The 14530-nt window shown below is 44.5% G+C and overlaps 1 protein-coding gene across 1 annotated transcript in view; it reads left to right on the top strand.

The window, feature by feature from the left end:
• Nucleotides 1–5077: 5077 nt before the first annotated feature.
• Cdkal1 (CDKAL1 threonylcarbamoyladenosine tRNA methylthiotransferase) overlaps nucleotides 5078–14530 on the top strand; it is a 594700-nt gene continuing 585247 nt past the window's right edge. The window contains exons 1-2 of the mRNA XM_077801468.1: nucleotides 5078–5137; nucleotides 11283–11326. Coding sequence (XP_077657594.1) covers nucleotides 11299–11326 — 28 coding nt within the window. The 5' untranslated portion in view covers nucleotides 5078–5137; nucleotides 11283–11298. The remainder of the gene's footprint in view (nucleotides 5138–11282; nucleotides 11327–14530) is intronic.

Consider the following 14530-nt stretch of genomic DNA (forward strand, 5'->3'; position numbering starts at 1 on the left):
GGACCTGAACTATGTCAGCCCTTCCCTGGGTCCCCAGTCTGTTCGTGTACCCTGAAGATTATGCACTTGCCAGCCACCAGAATCACAAGAGCCAATGCCTTAAATAAACCTTCTCTCTCTCTCTCTCTCTCTCTCTCTCTCTCTCTCACACACACACACACACACACACACACACACTCACACACACTCACACACCCCATTGGTTCTGTTTTCTGGAGAAGCCTAATACAACATCTATGTAGCAGAAACCTTCTCAGCACCTGGCCTCCCCCACTATCAATCCACAGGAGCCCCTGATGTGACGTGGCCCCGGCTTCCTGGGCTCAGATGATTGCACACAGCCCAGGTACAACCATTCAGGAGGGTTGCTCAGTCCTCTTCCATGTGAACCGAGCAGCCGAGAGCCCTGGCAGCGAGAGGAGAGGGCAGCCCAGTGGGGACAGAGGCAGGGAGAGACGACTCAGCCACAGCAGATGACTGGAGGCCACTCTGGCCCCGGAGTTCTCCTTACAGGAAACCCTTCATTGCTGAGTCGGGCTTGAGTTTGTTTCCATTACTTGCAGCCAAAAGATCCTAACTCACCTGCCCTACTGTGTCAGACCACTTGCCAGCCACTAGGAAACCAGAGATGGCCGGGGAGGGGAGACATGGTCCCCACCCTGCCGCCCTCCCAGCAGCTCACCAAAACATGCCACAGCCCTGCCCTCAGGGAGCTCCCAGCGGCTGGGGACAGGCACACGTGCCAGCACATGAACTCTGTGCAGGTGGCCGCCAGGAGAAGCGGAGTGCGGCCACATTTAGAAAGCAAAGCCTTTAAATGACCTCATTTTGTTTGAATTTCAGATCAACAGGGAATCATTTTTAGCGCAAGTTCATCCCAAATACTTCCCTTGACAATCTCGGAGATACATCATATACAGGCGTTAGAAAAGGGGGCTTTAGTCAGGCTGAAGCATCCGAGAAATTCCATTTATCTATCTATCTATTTATTTATTTAGTGATTTTTTGCAGAAAACAATGTTACAGTCTGTCAAGTTTTAAAGGATGTGTAGCAGTTCAGCAGGTGGAGGAAGGTGGAATACTTAAGGAAGAAACATAAAACAACAGACTAGTACAACACTAGCACAGCAGTGTGTGTCTGTGTGTGTGTGTGCGTGTGTGTGCACACACCTACTGGGAACTCAAGCACATGGGTGTCTAACGCTCACAAGAAGTACCAGGCCATGAGATAGCAAGCGCCAGTGGATGAGTCGGGATTAAGATGTCGTGTTAAGCATAAAGATGAGTCCCTCCCTGCACCCACGCCTGCTGAAGCATCAAGAAGGATCCTGTAAAAGCAGCCATTCATGATGACCCTGGAAGTCTAGAAGGCTTACGCAGCATGTCAGAGATCTGGAGACTCCTGGAAAAGGAAACATTTACAGGGTCAGACCTGCAGGGAAATTGTAAACAAAACACAAAGAGCAGAAAGTGGCTTCAATGCTATTTCAAAGGTAAGTGAATTTTTTCTAAGGAAACTCCAAGTTCACTGTCAACAAACAGGAAAAAGGAGAAGAGCCCAGAGGGGTCATCATGACGAGGGCTAAGAGTCTGACCTGGAGCACAGCCCTGCTGGGTCCTCCCCAGCCCCGCGTACTGCGCATGGCTCACTCCCAGGAAGACCCTGGACGTGCTCTTCTGAGCCTAGTGTGGAAGGCGAGTTAGGCTTGTCTGGATATCTGGGTGAGAGAATAAGTCAAGGAGGAGCCAGGGGTGACTTTAGACTTCAGCAAAGACTACAGAGGGTGAAAGATGAAAGTCACGATCACTGCTCTCCAAAGACACAGCCGTGTCCTACAAGATGACGAGAGGGCCCCAGGGAAGGGTGAGGTGCTTCCCAAAGTCTAAGGCGAGAGCGATGGGGGCGTTGTGTGTGTGTGTGAATCACATGTGTACGTGTGCATCGTACATACGCACGTGCACACACGTGTGTTTTATACCTATGTGTTCATATATGTGTAAATAATCCTCCTATGTCTATGCATGTAACTATATCAACCTTCTGCTGTGATAGATAAATGCCCCTTTATAACAACAAACATTTTTTTTTATTTTTTCTTTTTTTTTATACCTTTATTTCACTCATTTTTTTTTTTTTTTACGTGGTGCTGAGGACTGAACCTAGGGTCCCGTGCATGCGAGAAGAGCGCTCTACCGCTGAGCCACAACCCCAGCCCCAAGAAACATTTTTAAAGTGTGCAAAACTGTGCTCTGGCTTTAACCAGAATTGCACCTGTCTGGACATCTATGATGGACCTATTGTGTTTAGATGTGGGAAAAAAAATAAGCATAGACATGTAATTCGTAGATTTTGTGGGTTTATTTCATAGATTTTATTTTTCTTGACTTATTTCACCAAAAACACTAATTACATAATAATAAAAATTCTCACATAATTTAGGATCTGACAGTAATAGCCTGAGATTAGAAATAAAACATAATTATATTTAATGTGCACAAAATTCAAGTTGTCTTTATCAAAATGTGTAAATTAAAATATTGGGAAATAAAATCATTTTTCAGTAGGGCATGGTGGCACCCGCCTCTAATCCCAGCAGCCCAGAAGCCTGAGGCAGGAGGATCAGGGGTTCAAAGCCAGACTCAGAAACTTGGCAAGGCCCTAAACAATTTAGCAGACTCTGTCTCTAAATAAAATATAAAAGCTGGTGGGGCTGGGGTTGGGGCTCACTGGTAGAGTGCTTGCCTCCAATCTTGGAGGCACTGGGTTCGATTCTCAGCACCACATATAAATAAAAAATAAAGGTCCATCAACAACTAAAATTAATAAATTATAAAAAAAGAGGTGGGAGCTGGTGATATGGCTCAGTGGTTAAACGCCCTTGGGTTCAATCTCTGGTACCAAAAAATTTTTTTTTTAATTATTTTTTACACAAGGTTTTAGGAAATGTCGTTTTCTTCCAAAATATTTAAAGCTATCTATTAAATGACCTTATACAAATTAAAGTTAATAAATAATGAGCTTTCAAATCATATCTTTTTTTAATTTTTTTTTTTTTTAGTTTTTGATAGAACTTTATTTTTATTTACTTATCTGTGGTGCTGAGAATCAAACCCAGTACCTCATACATTAGGCAAACGCTCTGCCACTGGGCTACAACCCCAGCCCCTCAAATCAAACCATTTTTAAAGATGAAATTTAAGTTGGACTTTTTGAAATTTAAATTCAACTTTAGTCATGTTTAGATAAATAATACTAAAAACTGTTCACAAATTTGTTTTTCCATGTTCATGGAAAGAATCGGCATCGTGTTACCAGCCTATTGTGTGTAGACCTCTACGGCTACAAAATGTAAAGGGTATGGATTATTTATTCCACAAAATTTTGTACAGCTGTCATTTGCTTCAAATATTGAGCTAGTTCAAGCGACCCTCCAGATCTGAGACACAGGCGGAAAGTGGAGGCTCAGGCCCCTCAGGGAAGGCGATTTATCATCAGGAACCTGCCACGTTCGTCTCCAGAAGAAGGATGTGCCACTATCATGAATCTGAATTCTCTCTCTCCTCAGAGTCTCTGCCCTCCACCTGTCCCTGCTGAAGCGGTACACAATCCTGGAACCGATGGGGCACCACTCCCCAAACTTCATGGCCTCTGGTCAGGAGATCTCCTTTTGTTTCAAGGTCATGGATTCGAGGTAAGGAAACGTGCTTCTCTGGGGCGTGGGCAGTGCTAGTCTGAGAGCAGAGGTTTAGGGATGCAGTCTGCTGACGTGGGACTGAGAGCGGAATCCCGAGTGGGAAAGGCCCTGATGTCACCTTTAAACCTGTATGTCCAGGTCTGAGGGGGTGACAGCTCCAATTCTCCACTGGCCGAGTGACCCAGCTGTCACCTGCATCCTCGGGAGTGCTTTCCTGCGGTGAGACCTTGAACTCGCTGATGGGCAGTCAGAGAGTTTCCTGTGGGTGGGGCTATTTGATCTAGACCCACAGAGCAAAGCCCAGCAGACCTTGCAGGACAGCAGCCTCCAGACAGGCCAGATGCCACCAACCAGGGCGTTGCAGGAAGGCACCAGGCCTGGAGTCCACGGGTCCTGCTGAGGGAACTGGACTTCCTGCAGCTGCCGGGGGCCAGAGCGAGGATTCTGTGAGGGGAATGCCTCTGCACATGTGCCAACAGGCCACTGGCTGCAGGGTGAAGAACAGTTTCAAAGGGAAGAAGATTAGAGGCAGGAAACCATTTTCGAATCTATTATTTAATAGCCTAGATGGGAGGTGATAGAGAGCCGAAGCACAGCGGTGGAGTAGAGAAGAAGAAAATAGTCTAAAGTACCTGGCAGACAGGATCATTAGACCGTAATGACCAGATATGGAGAGTGAAGGAGAAAATCCGTCCAGGACAATGTCTGGGTGTGGGGTGTTCTCACAATCCGGATTGCCATGCCACTCAATGATTTTGAAAAACAGGAGAAGCTGATCTGGTTAAAATTGAAATATAAAAATCATAGTAATCACAGTAATAGCAACTAATGATGATAATGGGTGACATTTACTCAGCTTCTACTACATGCTATGACTTCATTTCATGCTTTAAAATATCGATATATATTATTTCATTTAGTGCTATAGAAGCCTTCGGAGAAATTTCCATCATCACAGCAAAGAGGTTACTACAGTTGTGTCTTTTTAATGGATGCTTTAATCTGTTGCTGGATAACAAGATACCCCAAAATGCATTTCCTTAAGACAACAGCGATCCTTTATTCTCTCATGGGGCTTCCGAGGGTCAGGGTTTGGGGAGCTGGCTGGAGTGTGCCTTGCCCGAGGTGGCTGTCAGGTGTTGGCCAGATGGGGTTATCTGAAGGCTGTCCGGGGGTGGGGACTTGCTTGAGCCGACGCTCATCATTGTCATGTTGGCGCTGGCTATTGGCTGGAGGACTTCCCCGTGGACTCCTTCACAGGACTACTTAAGTGTCCTCTCTACAGGGCCACTCACTTCCCCAGAACAAATGACCCAAGAGACAAAAGGGCAGATGCTCAATGCCCTTTAGGACCTGGCCTCAGAAGTCACACATGTCATTCCTTGGTCTCCTACTGAGGACGCAGGCCAGCCAGTGTCACTGTGGAAGGAGAATATACAAAGGTAAGGATCACTGGGGGCATTTACTTACTAGCTGCCACATGTCCCTTAATCTGGCCACATGGCACCAAGTCCCAGAACCTTTCATCAGTGCAGGCCAGCTCCCCGCTCATCTGACTTAACCCGCCGATAGATTTCTAGAGACAAGCATGCACTCCATACCCTTAAGGCGATCCTCTATTAATATTGGATCTGTCAACCGAGCTTTAGTCAATGTGGAGCATCAGGAAATTTGACATTGTAATCCCTGACAAATTCCTGGAGGGCAGTACGTATCTCTTGCTGATTAAGGGCACAGAAAGCCTGGCAGAGCTGATCTCTGCCTGAGTTTAATTCCTCCCCATGCAGCCCTCTCCCTCCTGTGCGGCAGGCTCCTGGCCCTCCCTCCTACCCCGGGGCCTGGCTCTGCCCTGCCCTGCACCTGGACGGCTTCCCCTCGCAGCCTCACATCCTCCCTCCCCTGGTGCCTCTCATCCCAGGCTTCTGCTTAAATGTCACCACCTCAGAGAGAATTTCCCTGCTCTCTTGGAAGATAATTGGGCCCCTGAGCGACATCCTGCGGTGCAGCGAGGGCTGGGGACCCTGGTCCCTTGTTCCCTTGGTCCCTCGGAGGGAGGCTCCTTCAGCACCCTCGCAGGGAAGGCGAAGGCCATTTGTTGTTTCTATTGTGACCAATGCCACTGAACACAGGCCTTGCTTCCACTTGTCAGGGCTTCGAGAGCAGCTGGATCCTTGGCCCCCATTTGTTCAAGAATCTGCTCACATAAAAACATTAGTGAATAGGGGCTGGGATTGTGGCTCAGCGGTAGAGCACTCCCCTAGCACGTGCGAGACCCTGGGTTCGATCCTCAGCACCACATAAGAATAAATAAAATAAAGATATTATAAAAAAAAACCATTAGTGAATAAAGGGACCTTCCCAAAAGCATAAAGGAAAGAAGAAGAAACCCCCAAAACAACGCTCCCTTCGGTGGTCATTGTCCAAGCCACTCTGGGAGTACTTTTTTTCTGGTAAATGGTCGCCAGTTTGTTCTTTGGGTTGTGGGTGGTGGGACGTCGGATTTGTAGAGCTGCCAGGTTCTGTGGTGGGAACATTCCACCTCCCATGGCTGATGCACTCCACCAACCACCTGCCGTCTGAGTGTAGGGTTGGGAAGGGTCACCATGGACCAGCCCCGGAGCCCACGGGAGCCGCTCGCACTGCACCCTGCTTGTCCGTCAGCACTGACTTCATCCGTTCTTTCCCTCTTCTCCCAGCATGATTCGTCCTTTAACTCCCACCTGTCCAATCAGGCACACCCAGACCTGTCCACTCTGAGGACTAAAGAGGCGCAGTGAACAGGATCGACCCTCCTCTAAGTATCTTGATAGTCGAACTTCACTCCTGGAGCCTTAGCCCCAAGAAACACCTCAAAGCATTTTTCCCATATTGACTTATTAGGTCATAAGAGACTTTCAGAAAGTGACATAGATTCTGTCTCCTTAGACAGACATCACATTTATACTCCTCACAACTCTCATTGGGATAATATTATCTATCCCCATCTATTAAATTAAGAAATTAAAGGTACACACCTGTAATCCCAGCAGCTTGGGAGACTGAGGCAGGAGATTTCAAGTTCAAGGCCAGCCACAGCAACTCAGTGAGACGCTGCCTGTGATTAAGATACAAAAAAAGGGCTGAGGATGTGGCTCGGTATTTGAGTGCCCTTGGGTTCAATCCCAGCTACTGAAACAAAAAAACAAAACAAAGCAAAGTTCAGGGAATGTAAGTGATGCACCCCTTCACTGAATTAGAACGTGGTACGTGATAGACCCAACCTGATTTTCTCTTACAATTGGGAGCCATCTCGCTGGGGCCTCCAAAATGAAAGACCAAGACACAAGAAAAGACCACTGACTCCAATTAAAATCAAATTAAAGCAACCTTATTATTTCCACCAGCCGGGCTGTCTTGTTCCCGCAGTTTTGGGTGGGAGAGGCAGCCCGGCCGGTTGAAATAGTAAGCTTGCTTTAATTTGATTTTAATTGGAATCAGTGGTCTTTTCTTGCATCTTGGTCTAAAAGTACAACTAAGATTCGAGGATAGGACCAACTGATTCCAAGTCAGGCTCGTAACCCTGACCCTGCAGGACAGGAGCCTGTGAATCAGATCTATGACAGGGTTCTGATGGGGAAGCCCTGCTGGGGACATTTCTCAGTCAGCCAGAATGTTGCTGGGGAATGACGGACTTCACATCAGGACAGATAGAGAGTGGGTAGAAAATGAGGAGATTCAGAAAATCGTCTTTTGTGTCTACGACACAGGAAGCCCAGAGCCAGGTAGAGAAGTGGATATAACCTAGGACCAAGCCTTCTTCAGCGTGGGTAGAAGACCAGGGTCTCCAAGAAGGGCCACCCAGGGGTGACTGTAGACTCTACAGAACTGGAGCTCTCAGACCCCTCAGGTGGCTTCCCGAGAAATCAGCCATGCCATCTAAACTCAGTTTGGGGGTCCAGCCCCCCTCCGCCTTCCTGTTCTCATGTCACTGTACTCTGGGAAGCCAGGCCCTGTAGGTGGCACCACCCCATGTCCCATACTTCCAAAGAGTTCACATGGGGTAGAGTATGAGGTGTGTGAATGATATCCCAATACACAAACATGTTCAGGGACAGCTATGTGCTCCAATCAAGTGAATAAGAACAAATCAGATAATGCCGGGATTACTAAAGGCACACTTGAATTTTTTTTTTTTACCGAGTTGAATCAGGTCACTGTAGGCTGTCATCTTGCTGTCCCTGGAGCTGGAGACCTTCTCAAGACACAAAATCAATGGCATTTCTGTTTAACCTTAATCCCAAACCAGCCTTGATTGATGTGAGATGAAAACCCAGGTTTTTCAGTTACATAAGCCAGTAACATCCCTTTTAAAAAAAAAAATCTATGCCAGTTCAGATTGTGATTTCTGTGATTTGTATCCAAGAAGAAGTTCTAATGGTGAAGGATTTTATACTGGAATTGGGCATAAATTAAGGCACCGAATTACAGAATCATATAAACTAAGGGTAGTTTCAAGAAGAATGAGGACCTTTCTGTCCTAGGCTGAAAGTTAATCATCCTCACTCTTCTTATGAAATAGGAAACACCTGGCCGAGTGACTATCATGCGTTTTATCTTAGGGACTAGGACCATTTTTTGGTAAAAGTCTGAAATGTTAGAGAACATAGTATAACAATGTCTGAATTTCGGAGCGTGTTGACTGTGTCTTGTGGCCTGTGTCACAGCTGCAGAAGGAGGGCCTTGGTTCAAAGTGGCTCTTCTGAAATCTAAGAGCTGGCATCAATATTTTTAAAAGACTCCTGGTCCCCTAGGTCTCATCCAGCCACCTCCCTTAATGCAGTTCTGCCTGACAAAGTGGCCAATTACCATTTACAAAAGTGTGGCTGGAATGAGGGCCTGGAGCAGACTAGCCTCTCCTCCCGGCCCCAGAATGGCATTTAGAATTGCCTCAAGACAGATGTGGAGATGAAGGCCTTTACACCGAGGGCTAGAAGAGACAGAAGCCCCTAGAGCCAGGTCTATGGCTGGTCGTCTGACTTTGCCTAGAGGATGGCATGAAGGTGAACACTAACCAAAGTTCAGGTCTGGCAAAAAAGAAAGAAAAATAATCATTAGTCCTCCCCCCCCACACACTTTGTCAGCTTTCTGTTACTATAACAAATGCCCAAGAAAATCAACTCATCATTAGGAAAAGGTTATTTTGGCTTGTGTTTTTAAAAGTTTCATTCCAGTATCACTTGGCTCCATGGTTTTCGGGCCTGTGCCGAGGAGCGCAGCGTGATGGTGAGTATGTGGTGGAGCAGAGCAGCTCACCTCATGGCCAGCATGCAACAGAAGAGGAAAAGTAGGAGGTCCCACTGTCCCCTTCAAGGACACGCCCCAGGAAGACCTCCCATCTCTTCAAGGTTCCACACTGCCAACAGAGCAGAGTTGGGGACCGAGCCATTAACACCTGGCCTTTGGGGCACACTCCCGATCCAAACTACAGCAACCTCTAACGCTCTTGCCACACTATTGGAAAAGGAAGGGTCCGTAACAAAGTATTACCTTTTCTTTCTCTTTTTATTTTTTAGGTACTGGGGATTGAACCGAGGGGTACTTAACCACCCAGCCACATCCCCCTGCTACCAGCTCTTTTTATTTTGAGACAGGGTATTGCCTCACTAAGTCGATGAGGCTGGCTTTGAACTTGAGATCCTCCTACCTCAGCCTCTGGAGTCAGTGGGAGTAGCCAGGTATTTTTTTTTTTTCAGACAAAAATAATGTTTTTTCACAATTTTTTTTGCATGCACCTATAGTCTTAGGTAAACTTGAGCCCAAGAGTTTGAGTTTAGCTTGGGCAACATAACAAGGCTCCATTTCAATTTAAAAAAAAAAAAAAAAGTTTGGTTTCCTTAGTTTTTCTTTTGTTCCAGATTTCTGTTTAAATATAATTTAAAATTTAGCCAGGCTTGGTGGCCTGTAATCTAGGCTTAGGAGGCTGAGGCAGGGTTACAAGTTGGAGGCCAGCCTCTGACAATTAGCAAGGCCCTAAGCAACTGAGACCCTATCTAACAATAAAAAAAATGTATAATTTAAATTTTTGTTGTTATAGTAATTTTTTTTAAATAAAAACTTTTTTATGAGGCCCGGATATAGATCAATTGGGAGAGTGCTTGCTTTGCATGCATAAGGCCATGGGTTCAATCCCCAGCACCACATTAAAAAAAAAAAAAAAAAGAAGAAGAGCACAAAAACTGTTTTTACTAATTTTTAGTATTATTCCTTTTTTGGGGGAGGTACTGGGGATTGAACTCAGGTGCACTCAACCACTGAACCACATCCCCAGCCCTATTTTGTATTTTATTTAGTGAGACGGGATCTCACTGAGTTGCTTAGAGCCTCACTTTTTTGCTGAGGCTGGCTTTGAACTTGCGATCCTCCTGTCTCAACCTTCCAGGTCGCTAGGATTATAGGCATGCACCACTGCGCGCAGCTAGCATTATTCTTTAATATTTTTGTCCATTCAAAAAGTTTTAAAGTTAGGTTTGTTGAAGTATAATTTGTACACAGTAGAGTCCACTATTTTTAGTACATTCTTCTAAGAGTTTTGACAAATGCATATGCAGTCAGGCAACAAATACCATTACCAATACAGCGGAGACTGTGGTGGGGAAGGCAGAGGAACTTTGCTAGTCAGTCCCTCCCTTGTTCCCAGTTCCTGTCAGGCTCTGTTCTGTTTTAGGTTTTACCTTTTTTCAAGATGTTGTGTACTGTGTAGCCACTGGCATGGGGCTTCTTTCATGAATCACAATGTGATTCCCCCCACATTGATGTATGTATAAGTTCATTTTGGGGGGGTGACATGCCATTGTATTTATGTACCAGAGTTTATATATTAACTAGTTGAAGGACACTGGGTTGTTTGCAGGTTTTCTTGCTATTTTTCAAAGCGAATTTTATCAACATTTCCTATTTCTATAGAAGCTCTCTTATGATTTTGTTTCCTTTGTAAGTTCATGTCCCTTTGGACGTTTGCCACATCTGCCTTCTCATTTTTAAGTATTGTGCTTTTACTTTTTATTGTGTTACATTTATCACTTGTTCATTTTATTAGTCTTTTTTAAAATATATTTTTAGTTGTAGTTGGTACAATATCATTTATTTATTTATTTATTTATTGTGGTGCTGAGGATCCAACCCAGTACCTCACATGTGCGAGGCAAGCGCTCTGCCACTGAGCCCCAGCCCCGGCCCCTTATTGGTCTTTATTTAAAAACCAGCTTTGGGCTTTCTTTGTCAAGTGTTTTTAATTGTTAATTTACTTAATATGCTTTTAGTTTTATTTCACTCAGGGTTGAGTGAATTGATTGATCAACAATCAAGTCATTTTACTTTTCTAAGATTTTTTTTAAAAATATTTGTTTTTTAGATGTAGATGGATACAACACAATGCCTTTATTTTTATGTGGTGCTGAGGATCGAACCTGGGTCCCGCCCACTGCGCTAGGCGAACTACCGCTGAGCCACAATCCCAGCCCCCTTTTGTAAGATTTTAATGGAACGTTTTAACTAATTGTCTTTCTGTTAATAATAAAATAATTTAAAGGCATATATTTTCTTCTACAGGGTTTTCCTGCACTTTATGATTTCTGAGACGTGCTTCTGCAAAGGTATTTTATTTTATTTATTTATGTATTGTAGTTGTAGATGGACAGCTTGTCTTTATTTATTTTCATGAGGTGCTAAGGATCGAACCCAGTGTCCTACACATCTAGGCAAGCGCTCTGCCACTGAGCCCCAGCACCAGCCTCACAAAGTAATTTACCCCAACTATTATTTTTAAATGTATTTTTATTGTGTTCTTAGTTTTTTCCAGGGTAAGTCAATTCTTTAGAAAGAAATTGAGGTTTTTTTTTCATGTAATTTCTTTTTTTTCTTATGTTTTCAGTATTAAATTATGTTTCCATGGCAAGTTGGAGGGGGAGTTAGAGGTTACTTAAATGCATTATAAATACATATCCTCTACCTCATTTAATTTATTGCAGCTATCAACTAATTTTATATATGTTGGTGTCAGGACCTGTTATACAATTATATTTCATCTACTCAGTCTCAATTTATTGACACTGAGAATAAACTCTCCAATATAATTTGATTCTGTCAATTAGCATATTTCTAGAAAACACGTTCTTCTCTACCTGACTTCAGCCACTGTCTTCTTAGCCTCACAGTCCCCACCTCTCTCCTACAACGACTGCTTCCTACAGCGACAGTCCACTCTCCCAGCCACATCCTGGATCTGGTTACAATTTAGGATTCATCTACTTTGCCATCTCACTCTTAGAATATATCCTGCTTTCCTTCCTCTCAATTTCTGACACCCACAGGGCGGCAGACTCATAGTGCCTTCCAAATCAGACCTGTTCTAGCTGTGTTTATTCCATTTTGGATTCTCCTTCTTCTCAACCCAACTTGACCCCCATTTTGGATTCTCCTTCTTCTCAACCCAACTTGACCCCCATGTTGAGCCATAGAAACTACATTCCCAATGGTCTCTTGCATTCCTTCCCTTCCTGTCTTTTTACTCCCAGAATCCCAACCCTGGATCAATACATTCATCTGACTTCTCTGAAGACACCTTCAGGAGCTGCAGGATTAGTTAAGGCTCTCGACTGACAATAAGAACCAACTAGAGCTGGCTTCCAGCAGGAAATGAATTTGAAGGGTCAAAGGTGAGCCCTTAGAGAACCAAGGATGCAGCCTGGCCTCCGGAATCAATCAGGAATGCTCCACTCATTTTCCCCCGGGGCTGCTTCTCTCTCCCCCCACTCTCTCTCTAGAACAGCGTTCTCTCCTCCCACAGTCACAGGGTATTTTCCTAACATTCTTAGAGCGAGGTACTGGACACTGGGCATACGCTGCAAGGAGGCTGGACTCTGAGTCCCAATTTCTCATTCATGAGGAAAGAACTCTGGTTTGCCCACATTGGTAAGAAGTCTAGTGTAGACGGATCAGTCAGGGTCAGAGGGCACGGCTATGTCGGATTACAATGGTAACTAGGGACTTGGGGCCATTGCCTGTGCTCCTTCGTGGACTCTCTTCCAGGGAGGGTAGTGTGGGTTGAATGGGTCACCAGGTCATATGTACTCACCAAATCCTCTGCAGTGGCCGGAGGATACTAGGCTCCAGGAACTGGTCTTAGTTACATGCCCAATATAGAGGCTGAGGTGGCACATCCCTGCCCAGAATTGAGTAAGTAAGAGGAGGTCCTTCCCGACAGGAAACCGAGCACCGACGCACATAGCTGTACAATAGATAAGGAAGCTGGGAAACTTCCAGGTGATCGATTCCCACTCGGTTATTGCAAGGTCAGTACGCGTAAGACCTGGCTCTGAACGTCATCTGTCTCTACTCTGTGTGTTCTCCTTGCTTTGTTCGAAGATTTTAAGATCTTAGATTGTTAAAAATACCAAGATTCATAGGTATCTGACAATTCTTTCTTCAAAATCAAATATTAATGACATTAGATTATTTTGGATTAACCATTGTTTTCTTCCATTAGTTCAGATATCTGATCAACAATCAATTCAATAAACTGACATATGTCATTTGTATAACCATGCATCATAATTATGTAAAAAACAATCGACTTCAGGGAGTAGTTTTGCTGGGAGTAAATTCATTTAGGATGTGAATTCTGCCCATATTTAGACATAACATAATCAAATATGTGCTTTGAAAATAAGTGCTGTAACAAGTCACTGTCTTCTTACCATTTGAGAAATTGTAGAGGATGAATATAAGAACACAACAAAATTAAAACAAAATGTTTCCTTTATTTTCTCCTGGCTTGCATTTTCTTTGATCTCTACTCTTACTCTCCTATTGAATGGACAACCTCAAAGAGGCTCTTGAAGAAATTTAGAATAAACAAATAAACTGAAACTGAATACTCTCCTCTGCTCTCTCCTCTGCCAGCTGTTGCAATTTAAATCTGCCTTTTCTGTAGGTTCAGGGAGTAAATTCTCATGAAATCAGTGGCTTCGAGGGTTCTGTTCAGTTCTCTGACAAAGAGTTTCTCAGTAGTAAAACCCTCTCTGACCTTTGTTATTCTCCTCGATCACTCTCAAAGAGATTTGCTCTTGGTGGAATTGCAAATCTCTGAATTTCTCCTACAGATTCATCACTTGCAGGGAAATATTTGGAAAGAAGCCAGTGAGAGATGTAACCAATAGAGATCATTTAGTGATGTGTTTTATCCCCAAATAAAAACCATGACTGCTCTATGGTGAGAGAGAGAGAGAGAGAGAGAGAGAGAGAGAGAGAGAGAGAGAGAGAGAGAGAGAGGAGAGATTTTTCTCTTTCCACATCTTCCTGGCAGTGACCACATGCTGATTCTTGCCAGCAAAATACATTTCCAGTATATTATAGTTGACTATTGACAGTCACTTCTGTCTTTCTAGAAAGCTCTAGTTTCTTAGGAAAATGACATCTTTAAATTTGGATTTGAAAATAACATCAGCCAAAGGTATCTGATTTTGAAGAGTAAGTAAACCACTCTCATTCGTTCCCCATGCGTCTGTACCTACAGTGGTGTGACAGGTGCTTTGGAAATAAGTGGGGTAACAAGTCACAGAGAGTCAGTGGCCCTTCTCAGGCATCCCCCTGCAGCGCTTGTCCTCCTCGCCCTTCATCCATCTCCCCACCTCCACAGGCCGTTCCTATTTAGCATAGGAGTGGGCTCCTGGTCCTCCTCTCTTAAACATCGGTTCTTTCCTTCTGAACCCCCTTCCTCCGTGCTGTACCCCCAGTCTGCTCCTCTCTGCAGCAAACCTTCCAGGAGCCTTCTGCACTCCTTCTGTTGGATCCCCTTC

Source organism: Urocitellus parryii, chromosome 8 (genome assembly GCF_045843805.1).
Source record: "Urocitellus parryii isolate mUroPar1 chromosome 8, mUroPar1.hap1, whole genome shotgun sequence".
NCBI lineage: Eukaryota > Metazoa > Chordata > Mammalia > Rodentia > Sciuridae > Urocitellus > Urocitellus parryii.